A 13,468-nucleotide genomic window follows, 5' to 3' on the forward strand; every position below is an offset into this window, starting at 1 on the left:
GGCCAATACGTTTCACTGTATGCCAATACATGTGACAAGAATAAATCAAATTAAAATCAAAACCAAAACCTGTATTGAATCTTTCTTTAACCTTCTCCAATCCAGTCACTTTGCTGCTATCAGCCTTACAAATCTTTGCTTTCCATGGCTCTAGTATCTTTCCTATAATGAGGTAGCCAGAAATCTAATATGGGCCAAATGGATGTCCTGTATAAATTCAACGTCAGTTTACTTGATCAATAATCCATTAGATTGAATTAAATCCGTAAATTCACAAAATGTATACCTATCTAAATTCTAGCCCAGTTTCTCTATTACCATTGGGTCACATCTCCCAAAAGGGTGAAGAGAAAGACCCATTCCAAAGCATTTTTAAACTTAATGAAGAACTTTTGCATCATAGTCACTGTTGTAACATAGGAAACAGGGCAGCCAATTTGCCCACAGCAAGATCCCACTGACAAGGCACGGTGGCACCGTGGTTAGCACCGCTGCCTCACAGTGCCAGGGACCCGGGTTCAATTCCCGGCTTGGGTCACTGTCTCTTTGGAGTCTGCATGTTCTCCCCGTGTCTGCATGAGTTTCCTCTGGGTGCTCCAGTTTCCTCCCATAGTCCGAAAGACATGCTGGTTAGGTGCATTCGCCATGCTAAATTCTCCCTCAGTGTACCATTAGATTCCCAGCTTGGTTCACTGTCTGTGTGGAGTTTGCACGTTCTCCCTATATCTGCGTAGGTTTCCTCCAGGTGTTCCGGTTTCCTCCCACACTCCAAAGATGTGCGCGTTAGGTATATTGGCCATGCTAAATTGCCCCTTAGTGTCCCAGGATGTATAGGTTAGAGGGATTAGAGGAGTAAATATGTGGGGTTACAGGGATAGGGGCTAGGTGGGTTTGTTGTCGGGGCAGGCTCAGTGGGCTGAATGGCCTCCTTCTGCACTGTAGGGATTCTATGATGATTCTATGATTACCGGAACAGGCATCGGAGTGTGGCGACGAGGGGATTTTCACAGTAACTTCATTGCCGTGTTAACGTAACCCTACTTATGACACTAATAAGTAAACTTTTAACAATTGATGATAACTAAGTGATCTGTATTTTTAGTGATGTTGGTTGAGGGATAAATACTGGCCAGAACACCGGGAATACTCCCCGTCTTTTCTTCAAAATAGTTCAGTGGGATCTTTAACATCCACCTGAGACGGTAGACAGTTTAACGTCTGATCTGAAAGGCAGCATCCCCATCAGTGTGACCTTCCCTCAGCATTGCACTAAAGCATCAACCTGAATTACATTCTCAAGTCTTGGAGTGGGACTTGAGCCCACAGCCTTCTGATTCATAGATAAGAGTCATAGTGCAGAATCCTATCCGCCTGGGATATGAGTCCAATGCCAGTCGAATTTAGAAGGCTGTGGGGGGGATCTTATAGAGACCTATAAGATAATGAAGGGGCTGGATAGGGTAGAGATGGAGAGATTCTTTCCACTTAGAAAGGAAGCTAGAACTAGAGGGCACAGCCTCAAAATAAAGGGGGCTCAGTTTAGGACAGAGTTGAGGAGGAACTTCTTCTCTCAGAGGGTGGTGAATCTCTGGAATTCTCTGCCCACTGAAGTGCTGGAGACTACCTCGTTGAATATGTTTAAATCACGGATAGATGGATTCCTGATCAGTAAGGGAATTAGGGGTTATAGGGATCAGGCAGGTAAGTGGAACTGATCCACTTCAGATCAGCCATGATCTTATTGAATAGCGGGGCAGGCTCGAGGGGCTAGATGGCCTACTCCTGCTCCTATTTCTTATGTTCTTATATTCTTATGATTCTCCAATTCAGCATGAGTAAGATAGCAGTGATAGATTTCCCAAGTCAGCTCTTGTAGGCCGGAGGCCTGCTGTAACGCCTATGTGTTGCAACCTATAAGCCCCTTAAAATAATTTGGGGTCCTGGGCAAACTAGGCTCTCTTGAGATGGTTACACAGGCCCACCTATCACTGGAAACCAAAATCCAGGGGACTAATCCCACAATCCTCAAAGTAACACAGAGCTCAACCTTGAAAATACACAGACGACAACAAATGCATTAGAAGACACTTATCTTCTGTTGGCATATCATTGGCACTTGCCTGCGCACAATTAGGAAAACCAATCCTCTGGCATAGACCCTGGGAAATGCAGGATAAGGTTGGGTGGGAAGGTGCAAGGCAATGGGTAACTCGGCAGAATGCATTCCTCTAACATATTTCTGCTTTCACAATACCCCACACCAGATTCACCTAAAAGGTCTAACATTTTCCAGGTAAATTCTGGAGCTAGAGTACACTGTGCCGCTCTCGTCACTGCCACAGAGGGAAGACATGATTCCACTTGGGAAGGGACAGAGGAGATTTACCAGGATGTTGCCTTTACTGGAGAATTTTAGTTGTTCAGAAAGATTAGATATGGGTAGGGTTGTATATTTTGAAACACAGGAGGCTGAGGGGGGATCTAAGCATGTAACATGATGAGGGGTTTAGATAGACCAGATAGAAAGGTCCTGTTCCCCTTAGTTGAGGGACCCATAACCAGGGGCATAGATTTAGGGTAGGTGGGAGGAGGTGTCGGGATTAGAGAGGAAATTCATGCAGATGGTGATTGGGGATCTGGAACTCACTGCTTGAAAGAGCGGTAGAGGCAAAAAGCTCTTGAATTACTGTAACCTATAAGGCTATGGACCCAAGAACTGGGAAGTGGGATGAAGCAGGGTGGCTGCTGGTCAGCTGGCATAAAAATAATGGGCAGAATGGCCTCCTCCCTGGCTATACATTTCTATGATTCTAACTACAAGATTGACAAAGTATCACACGGAACATTACATGAATATACCAACTAATTCTCAATGGGTATTCAAACTGCTTCCTAGGCATCAGCTATACTTTACCAGAACTCTCCATCATTTTTGGAGACCATGTTCAATCTTCGATATTCAGTGTCATCCACTGTCTTCCATTCAGGAGAGCTGCAAAGCAGAGAAAGGAAGTTAGCTACAGTCGTACTTTACAGTCTAAGCACCGTGAGGGCTGCACTGTGGGATATCAGAGGTGTAACCATGCCCAATGTGGGAATCGATGACAGTGCAGCATGTGAGGCAGACTCAGAGGCTCCTTCAGAGATGTGGATAGGGGATAAAGCAGATATGAAAGGTAAAAGGTTATTATATTCCCCTAGTTGGAGTGGTCTCAGTGCTTGACCAGTTGAGTTTCAGCTACAACATTAGTCAAGAAGCTCGATACAATTAGGGATAGAAGAGTTCGGGTGACCAACACCCCAGACCCTCAAACAGCAACTCAACCATGTTATTTTTTGACAACACTTTGCTCCGCTCTGATCTCTACCATCAAAAAAGACAAGAGCATTAATGTCTAGGGAATACCATCACCTCCAAGATTTTCTCCTAGTCACACACCACACCGACTTTAGTAGAAATTACCTCAGTGCTAAATCAGTCTAGAAACCCATTAACTAACATCCCAGTGGGAGCACCTACACCACACGGACTGCGGTGGATCAAGGAGGAGTCCCATCGTCACCTTCTCAGGGAAACAGAGAAACTCTATCACTTGGTGGGATAGTTCAGGGCGAGGGGAGAATGTTTTTTTAATATTAGAGTGAGACTATTCAGGGATTACGTCAGGAAGCACTTCTTTACACAAAGGAGATTGAAAACGTCAGACTCTCTCTCCACAGAACACTATTGAAGCTGAAGATCAATTGAAAATTTCCAGACTGAGATAGATGTATTTTTATTAGATAAGGGTATTACGGGTTAGGAGGGAACCAAGGCAGGTAGATGGAGCTAAGGTACACATTAACCAGGATCTAACTGAATAATGGGACAGGTTTGAGGGGCTGAATGGCCTCCTTTTTTTAAAAATAAGGAATAAGCTATAAATACTAACTTGTCAGCATTGCAAGAACAAACCATAAAAGCTATGATAACTGCTTATGTCATGAAATTCAATGATAAGTGTTTATCTCAGGAATGTCAACAGCAGGAAGTGATGTTTATGAATAGGAAGTAGATACAAGCTTTTTTGGATCATACTCATTAATCGCCCTGGGGGATCCTATATCGTATTGGACTGCGTGTTCGCCTCAAGTGCGAAGACCTTTTTCTCCAACCGCAGGTTGGAGTGAAATCTTTAGTTTACTCCTAGAGACAAAAATTAATATGGACGTGCCTGTTTTTCAGGCATAAAGCAGGTACCAGTTTAACAGTGGGCTGGCTAAATAAATGCACCCAACCCACCACTCAAGCAGTCAGCATGCACCTCACTTCACTTGCCCTTGCTTTACATGCTTGGGACTTCAGTCATACCGGTAGGTACAAAGCTACGTAGATAGAAATCAGCGGAATGTGCCAACCGTGTGCGTGGGCAATGAGGAACAAAATGTGGGCCGCACTCAGATGGGCTGCACATGGCTCCCAGGCTGCAGGTCACCACTGGCTTATATCGTGAGATAGATAGAGGTGGGAAGAAACTCATGTGGACCAGAAACACCAGCCGAGAGTAGATGTGCCACAATGGTCTCTCTCAATGCTACAAATTCAACGTAATCTTAACTCTTGGTGATTAAAATCACCAGTAAATCGAAGATGTACTGGATTGTGTTGTGCTTGCTTCCTATTCTGCTCTATGGTTAATCTGTCACCTACTCGTCACTCCAAGATCCGTTCCACTCCACTTGACCCCAAGGATTTCTTACACGGATCAATTGTACTGGTCGACCTCTGGAGTTCACCTACAAAAGAGATAAGAGAGAGATCAGAGAACCAATTCGTATTCAAAGTGGGCCGCAAGTTTCAAAAAATAGCACCTGGAAAGACAAAAGATTTAATCTAATACGCCGAGTGGGGAGCTGTGTTAAAGGGACACCCAGCTTGAAAACAATTTGCAAAGCTCTGGCCTTGCCGTCTCCATTTGAAGATTCCCCCTGTCCCCCTCACCCCACCCCGCGCCATCCCACATTACTCCCTTGCCCCTCCTCCCCGGAGAGTACAGTAAGAGATTGGGACGTAAGTAGATAAAGGGGTTATAACTCTGCGCAGATATATTTCTGAGTAAGCATTAGATGAAGCAGGAGTGGGCAAGCTACAGCCCGCAGGAGCTTTTGGTCAGACAAGACCATCCGGAGGGAGGGAGGGGGTCCAACAACCACAACAAGTCATTTCAGGTAAGTTAGCCAATGAGCGATGGCCGGGGTTGGGTGTGGAGGTTGGTGTATTTCTTGAGGAGTGTGACCACATGTGAGAGAAGGGCCGCACACATTTAAAGTTTTAAAGTTTACTTATTAGTATCACAAGTAAGCTTACATTAACACTGCAATGAAGTTACTGTGAAAATCCCTTAGTCGCTCCACTCCGGTGCCTGTTCGGGTACACTTAGGGAGAATTTAGCAAGGCCAATGCACCCAACCAGTACGTCTTTCGGACTGTAGGAGGAAACCAGAGCATCCGGAGAAAACCCACGCAGACACGGGGAGAACATGCAGACTCCACACAGACAGTCACCCAAGCCAGGAATTGAACCCGGGTCCCTGGTGCTGTGAGGCAGCAGTGCCAACCACTGTGCCACCGTGCTGCCCCATGGAAGAGCACTGAGAGCATCACAATAATGTTTGACAGTCCAGGAAGAGCAGTCATATGGATGGATTCTGTTTTTTGGACTTTAGAATGTGAAGACAGACTGGCAGAGATAAGATAAGAAAAAGGCAAAGTCGAAGGAGCTGTTGAGATCATAGTGCTAATGATTATAGCATAATCTCCATTCATTTCTAGCCCGAGCTTATAGAAAGAGGAGTTTTACTCATTGGGATGTAGAAGGAAAGAGGAATATCTGCCTGGCTACATGTCTTGTGCTGAATTAAGTAATAACAGGACATTTGGAAAGTCAAATCACAAGGGGTGGCACGATGGCACAGTGGTTAGCACTGCTGCCTCACAGTGCCAGGGAGCCGGGTTTGATTCCCGGCTTGGGTCACTGTCTGTGTGGAGTCTGCATGTTCTCCCTGTGTCTGGGTGGGTTTCCTCCGGGTGCTCCGGTTTCCTCCCACTGTCCAAAGATGTGCGGGCGAGGTGGTTTGGCCGTACTAAATTGGCCCTTAGTGTCAGGGGGATTAGCACGGTAAATGGATGGGGCTATGGGGATAGGGCCTGGGTGGGTTTGTGGTCGGTGCAGACTTGATGGACCGAATGGCCTCCTTCTGCACTGTAGGATTTTATGATTCAATCCATCAGTCAGAATGGTTTTATGAAGGGTAAGTCATGTTTGACTAATTCGCTAGTGTTCTTCGAAGATGTAACAAGCCATGTGGATAATGGGGGTCCTGTAGATGTAGTGGACCTGTACTTCAGGAACATGTTTGATAAGGTGCCACACAGAGGGTTAATACACAGGGTAAGATCACATGGGGTTAAGGGTAATTTATTAGCTTGGATAGAAGACTGGCTAACTGACAGAAGACAAAGAGTCGGGATAAATGGGTCCTTTACTGGTTGGCAACATGTAACTAGTGGGATGCAACAGGGCTTGGTCCTCGAGCCCCAACTATTTACAATGTATATTAATGACTTAGATACAGGGATAGTAGGTACCATAGCCAAAGTTGCAGATGATACTAAAATAGGTGGGATAGTAAGTTGCAATGAGGAAATAAGGAATTTATAAATGGATGTAGATAGGTTAGGAGAGTGGGCCAAAATGTAGCAGATGGAGTTTAATGTGGATAAGTGTGAGGTTATCCATTTTGATTGGAAAAATGGAAAGGCAACTCATTATCTAAATGGAGAGAGACTTTGGGGGTGCTTCAGCACAGAGGGATCTGGGTGTCCTTGTGCATGAGTCGCAGAAAACTAGTATGGAGGTGCAACAGGTAATAAGGAAAGCAAATGGAATGTTGGCATTTATAGCTAAAGAAATAGAGTATAAAAGTAAGGAAGTGTTGCTGCAACTGTAGAAGGCATTGATGATGGTAGAGGTTGTTGTGGGTTTGGAAGGTGCTGCCTAAGGAGCCTTGGTGAATTTGTACAGTGCATCTTGTAGATGGTACACACAGCTGGCACTAGGCATCTCTGGTGGAAGGAGTGAATATTTATGGAGGGGGTGTTAATCAAATGAGCTGCTTTGTCCTGAATGGTGTTAAGTTTCTTGAGTGTTGTTGGAGATGCACTCATCCAGGTAAGTGGAGAATGTTGTACCACATTCCTGACTTGTGTCTTGTGGATGGTGGATGGGCCGTGGGGAGTCAGGAAGGGAGTTACTCGCCGCAGGATTCCTAGCCTCTGACCTACTCCGGTAGCCACAGTATTTATATGGCTGGTCCAGTTCAGTTTCTGGTCAATGGTAACCCTGGGATGTTGCTAGTGGGGGATTCAGTGATGGTCATGCCATTGAATGTCAAGGGGAGATGTTTAGATTCTCTCTTGTTGTCATTGTTTGGCACCTGTGTGGTGTGAATGTTACTTGTCACTTGTCAGTCCAAGCCTGGATATTGCCCAGGTCTTGCTGCATTTGGACACAGACTGCTTCAATATCTGAGGAGTCGTGAATAGTGCTGAACACTGTGCTATCATCGGCGAACATCTCCACTTCTGACCTTATGATGGAAGGAAGATCATTGATGAAGTAGCTGAAGGTGGTTGGACCTAGGACACTCTCTTGAGGAATAAATAAACTTTTAACTTTGCAGTGATGTTCTGGGACTGAGATCACTGACATCAAACAACCACAATCATCTTTCTTTGTGCTAAGTATGACTCCAACCTGCAGTAAGTTTTCCCCTGATTCCCATTGACTCCAGTTTTGCAAGGGCTCCTTGAAGCCACACTTGGTCAAACACTGCCTTGATGTCAAGGACAGTCAGTCTCACCTCACCAGGATTGGGAGCAGCACCCATGGAGAAGCACTGAGAGCAGCATAATGTGTATGTAAACTCTCTGATTTTTGCCGACTTGGTACAGTTTAAAGATGACAGTGGCCAATGGAGGTGTTTGGCTGCTGGACTGGACATGATGGTCTGCATTATCAGATAATGTGGACTTATTAGCACCTCTTTGAAAATATGTCCAAGGGTGTAATGGCCTTTCATATAAGTTCCATATTTAGACGTAACCTCGGGCTGAAATGTTTGCCCACCCCTGAGATAAAGTGTTCCGAACCTCCCGATATTTCTCTACGTCCCAACACAGGGGCCGAGTGACACAATCTAGTGAGGTCCCCAACTGTATCCCTGGATTTGTGGTCAGTCAGACCTGGGGTGGCGGCATGAATGTTACAATTAGGCTCAGTACCCCTGAGCAAGGAAAGGGGTAACCAGCCTGTGTTGTGGTTCCTGGCCACCCTTTAGCTGCCCCTGCTGGAAGTAGCACCCGTTAAAGACAGGAGTGGGCTCACCTTTGGGACAGATATTAGCCCACTAGTCCTCAAAGGCAAGACTGATACCTGAGGAATGTTTGTTGAGGTAAGATGCCTTAATTATGTCCACAGCCTTAACCAGGGCAAGGATGAAAGAATGTGGTCAAGAGAAGAAGGGATACACACAATTCAAGGAAGCAACATAGTGATTAGCATCTTATAATAAGTCCTTGCAGGTGGATGGCTCTTCACCGAAATTCCGTTATTTACAAGTTCCAACAATACTATACAGAATGCTCTCAGTCTGCAGCCTACACCCGGAGTGCCAGAGGAACTGACACTCCTGGTTAAGTACAGAGCATGGGGCTCCCGGATTCGACCATCAATTTTGCCCTTAATCAGGGACCTATTTTATGGTGCAAACAATTACACTAACTCAAATTAACTCAGGGACAAATTAAAAGAGACAGCTCCCAAAAGGAGGGGAGATGCCCAAAACAAAAGACAAAGTGTAAAGGAAACTTAAACCATCAAATTAAAATGTGATTAAAGGGGTCAATAATGCACCCAGTCCCTGTGGTGCCCAGCGGGCATGGAAGGCATTAACAGTGCCCTCGGACACCACATGCTCCCTCTCCAGGGACACCCGGCCGCAAATATACCCTCGGTAGAAGGGCAGACAGTCAGATTGGACGACCCCTTGGTGGCCCGCTGCTTGGACCTGTAGAAGGCACACCTTGCCAGGCCCAGGAGAAGGTTCATGAGGAGGTCTTCCTCCTTCCCCGCCCCACTTCGCATCAGATTTCCGTAGATCAGGAACGTGGGGCTGAAGGCTCTTAATCAGGGCACCTTTTGTTGGTTCATGTTCAAGCAAGCCAACCTCAATTGCCTGATTAAAATTGTTACACATCTATTAGCACAATTAACAAGAAATACAAGCTTCTTTCAGAGAACTCACCTGATCCAAACCAGTTACAGAATATGCATGACCTTTGACTAGTCCTGTTGTGGTGCGAGCTTCTGTCTCTGTCGAATTCGTGATCTTTAAAAATGAAAAGATATGCATCATGTGTTAACATGGTTAATGGGTTAGGTTTACAGGACTCACCACATGTACTGGGCCCTTTGAGGCCAACACGATATAGGCAGATTTTTAAAACAATTTTTCTACAAAGAAAAACTATTTTCCCTTCCCAGAAGTTGGTGAAATACAAGAAGATTCCACCATTGTAAATTCATCATTCTGCCTTCCAGGATCAAGTTCAGATGAACACCCAACCCTGCTGGCAATAATCCGTGCACCGAAATTTTGCAATCAGCAATAGTTCGGACAGATGGTCCATGCCCCGATTACAATATGGTTTAAACAATGGGTGGTTAAGCAGTAGGGACGATATTACAAAATCATTTTGAATGGAAATTCTCACATGCGGGGGGAATTTTCCATTCCTGTTCTTGGCAGGAAGGAATTGTGGAGAAGGCGGACAATCTAGCTGGAGTCCCAAAACGGCTTTTATGTTGGTGGGATTTCCCATTGAGCTTGTCCGTACAACCCCGGGATTATAATGGGGCTCCCACCAATGAAAGATTGGGGGCCCCATTAGCATACTTTGGAATATGCTTAGCGGGCGGCCCTGCTGTATCCTCCCCCCCCCCCCATGTTGGGAATTCCTCCCTGTCGGCATGACATCATTTTGGTGGTGTTTACAACAGGTCTTGACGAACGGGGACCTGGCAAACGGAACCCACAAGGGGTGCACAGATAAGTACAGCCCCCTGGAGGGTAGAGGGTCATGCTCAGGCTTTGCCCTGACACTGCTCCCTGAATTTTGAATACTCACATCAATGGAACATCCCAACATGGAGCCGCGTTTCAATGCCTTTTGAAGGAGGGTATACAGGTTTGGGGGAGGCTGTTTCAACTTAAATGTCTCTCCCATGCCACCGGTAAAATCTTCCATTGCCTCTAATGTGTTGCCTCCTTTCAGCGATTCATAACCACCATATAACCTGTTAATACACAGTTAGATTAACACCATCAAGATGTTTGTTTTGCTCATTCTGTTTGTGAAAAAGTAATCCAGTCTCATTTTGTGTTCAGCTTTCACAATTCTTAAATATCCTCGATAACAGGGATAAAAATGTCAGGGCCTCGGATCTTCATCCGATCAGTTGGACATACTCTAGTAAGACTAAGGACCCCCTGCTTTGGCTGTGTGTGATTGTCCCTTTAAGGGCAACACAGCAGAGTATAGGTCACCTGGCCTGGGTGACAAATCAGGACTCAGAGTGGTGAATCACTCCAGGGGGAGGAGTTCTCTTTGGCAGAAGCTTTCATTGTCCCTCTTGTGCAGAATATTTCTATAGCTTTTCACAACTTCAGAATGTCCCAAAGTACCTTATAGCCAATGAAATATTTTAGAAATGCAGCCACTGTTGTAACATAGGAATCATGGCAGCCAATTTGTACACAGCAAACTCCCATAAACAGCAACAAGCAATTAATCTGTTTTTATGGAGTTGATGGATGGATCAATATTGGCCAAGACACTGGGGAGAGTTTCTTTGTTCTCCTTTCAAATGGTACCATGGGCTTTCTTAAGTCTGCCTAAGACGGAAGACGCTTTAATGTCTCATCTGAAAGACGGCACCTCTGACACCTCAACACTCTCTCAGTACTGCAATGGGAATGTGAATCTGCAGGATGTCTTTATACTGTACCGTTAAAGTATCCCCTTCTGACTCAAAGGGTGAGAGGTCGTATCCACTGAGCAACAGCTGACACCGAGAACAACCTCTCTGAAAACGTCCATTAATAAAGTTGTTCCATTATTCACTCAATCCTTCTAATTTTGGAGGATACTCAGTTGTAAAACAGCAAGTACATCCATTATTCCTAAGAATATTCCCGATGGTGGGGGAGTCCAGAACTTGGGGTCATAGTTTGAGGATAAGGGGTAAACCTTTTAGACCTGAGGTGAGGAGAAATTTCTTCACCCGAAGGATGGTGAATGTGTGGAATTCACTACCACAGAAAGTAGTTGAGGCCAAAACATTGTGTGATTTCAAGAAGAAATTAGATATAGCTCTTGGGGCTAAAGGGATCAAGGAATATGGGGGGAATGGGCGATCAGGATATTGCATTCGATGATCAGCCATGATCAAAATGAATGGCAGAGCAGGCTTGAAGGGTCAAATGGCCTCCTCCTGCTTCTAGTTTCTATGTTACAATAAAAAAGCTACAGAGCGAGAACACGATGGGACAAGGAGGAAAACTGGTGGATCCAATAAATGGGAAACATGCATACGGCACTAAATGCTACACCCTAGTTCAAGTCTATGACTTGACTATTAGGGTGAATCTTGCATTTAGAGGTTTATGTTACTGGACTGGTAAACGGGGCAATCTATGAGAACAGAACTCCGTTATAGCAGTTTGCAAAATTTAAACTCAATTTAAACAAACTCAGGTTCAAAAAGCTGTTTTCAGTAAAAGTGATCATGGAGTTGTCAAATGGTGATGAAAATCCCAGCTGCTCCTCTGATATCCTTTCCGGATTGAAATCTGCCCATAAGTGACTCCAGTCCCACATTGTTACCAAGTCTCCGAGATTGTCCTCGAATCTCCAGAATATTTTTGCCAGCAATGCAGGGGGAGACTCATCGGGGCATTAAGAATAAATGAAGTTTGTTCATTGTCCTTGAACATTTTAGTTTATTAGTTACAAGAATGTTGGGTATGGGAGGACTAAAAGGCTACCTGACCAGCTGGATTGTCAGGAATCCTCCAGGAATGCCGCCAACCAGTTGGTAGGTATGGCATTATTGACTTCTATCTGCCAACAAAGGAGCTCACCACCAGCTCTTAGGGAAACAAGGAATGAGCATCAAATTCTGGCCATGCCAACAATGCCCTGTTCCAAAAACGAAATTAGATGGCATCTGAAAAAGCTTTGAAATCTCAGAAGCTGAAGGGGGGTGCCGATAAGAGAAAAGAAAATGTCATAAAGGCACATTAGAGTCTCCATTGTTTGAGTCTCTTGGTTGCAGTTCAGTAAAGGAGACATGAGTTCTGTTTCTCCATAAACTACCTTTATTTCTTTGGTCCAACTCCACATACAATTCCCCACCAACATCCTGTGCCACCTGTAGCCCTTTTATATTTCTATTGACTTCTATTGGAGAATTGACATCAAATTAGGACTTAATTGGAAGATCCGAGAACCCATTCCTAACATCCGTGAAGAGATTGTAGGCAACGATAGTGTCTGTACTCACTTAGCATAGGCCTTTTCCAGCAGAGCACTCCAGAACTCATCATTACTGGCAGAGTGCAAAAACACCAGACGGTTTCTAAAGGTTGGCAAACGGTCATCAACTATGACATCCACCCACTCGTTATATTGCCAAAACTAGGGGAAATTAGAAAAATGTTACTGATTTTACAAGGCAACATAATAAACACAAAAATAAAATTCCTTAAACACTTCAAGTTATTGGCATTAAAACAGGGATTTCAGTTCTGTGGAAAGACTCTTTATTCTTTAATGGGATGTAGGAGTCACTGGTTAGGCCAGCATTTATTGCCCATCCCTAAATACCCTCGAGAAGGCGGTGGTGAGCTGCCTTCTTGTACATATGGTGTAAGTACACACACAGTGCTGTTAGTCCAAATTAGGAAGGTGAGTGCTTTTGAGGGGAACTTCCAGGTGGTGGCATGCCCATGTATCTACTGCCCTTGTCCTTCTAGGTGCTAGAGGTTGCGGGTTTGGAAGGTAATGTCTAAGGAGCCTTGGTAAGTTCCTGCAGTGCATCTTGTAGATAGTACACACGGCTGCTACTGTGCGTTGGTGGTGGAGGGAGTGAATGCTTAACTTGGTGGATAGGGTGGTGATAGGGCAGTTTTATCCTGGATGGTGTTGAGTTTCTTGAATGTTGTTGGAGCTGTACTCATTCAGGCAAGTGGAGAGTATTCCATCACACTCCTGACTTCAGCCCCTTGTAGATGATGGAAAGCTTTGGAAGTTATACTCTCGACATAATTCCCAATCATTGGCCTGCTCTTGTAGGCACAGTGTTTA

At 44.9% G+C, this 13,468-nt stretch overlaps 1 protein-coding gene across 1 annotated transcript in view; it reads right to left on the bottom strand.

Annotated features, from left to right (window-relative positions):
* The window catches only part of capn9 (calpain 9), a 71,313-nt gene that overhangs the window by 32,992 nt on the left and 24,853 nt on the right, over window positions 1-13,468 (bottom strand). The window contains exons 4-8 of the mRNA XM_078213354.1: window positions 12,666-12,799; window positions 10,229-10,397; window positions 9,346-9,429; window positions 4,691-4,776; window positions 2,915-2,992 (exon numbers count right to left, since the gene is read on the bottom strand). Coding sequence (XP_078069480.1) covers window positions 2,915-2,992; window positions 4,691-4,776; window positions 9,346-9,429; window positions 10,229-10,397; window positions 12,666-12,799 — 551 coding nt within the window. The remainder of the gene's footprint in view (window positions 1-2,914; window positions 2,993-4,690; window positions 4,777-9,345; window positions 9,430-10,228; window positions 10,398-12,665; window positions 12,800-13,468) is intronic.

Source organism: Mustelus asterias, chromosome 5, assembly GCF_964213995.1.
Source record: "Mustelus asterias chromosome 5, sMusAst1.hap1.1, whole genome shotgun sequence".
Classification (NCBI taxonomy): domain Eukaryota; kingdom Metazoa; phylum Chordata; class Chondrichthyes; order Carcharhiniformes; family Triakidae; genus Mustelus; species Mustelus asterias.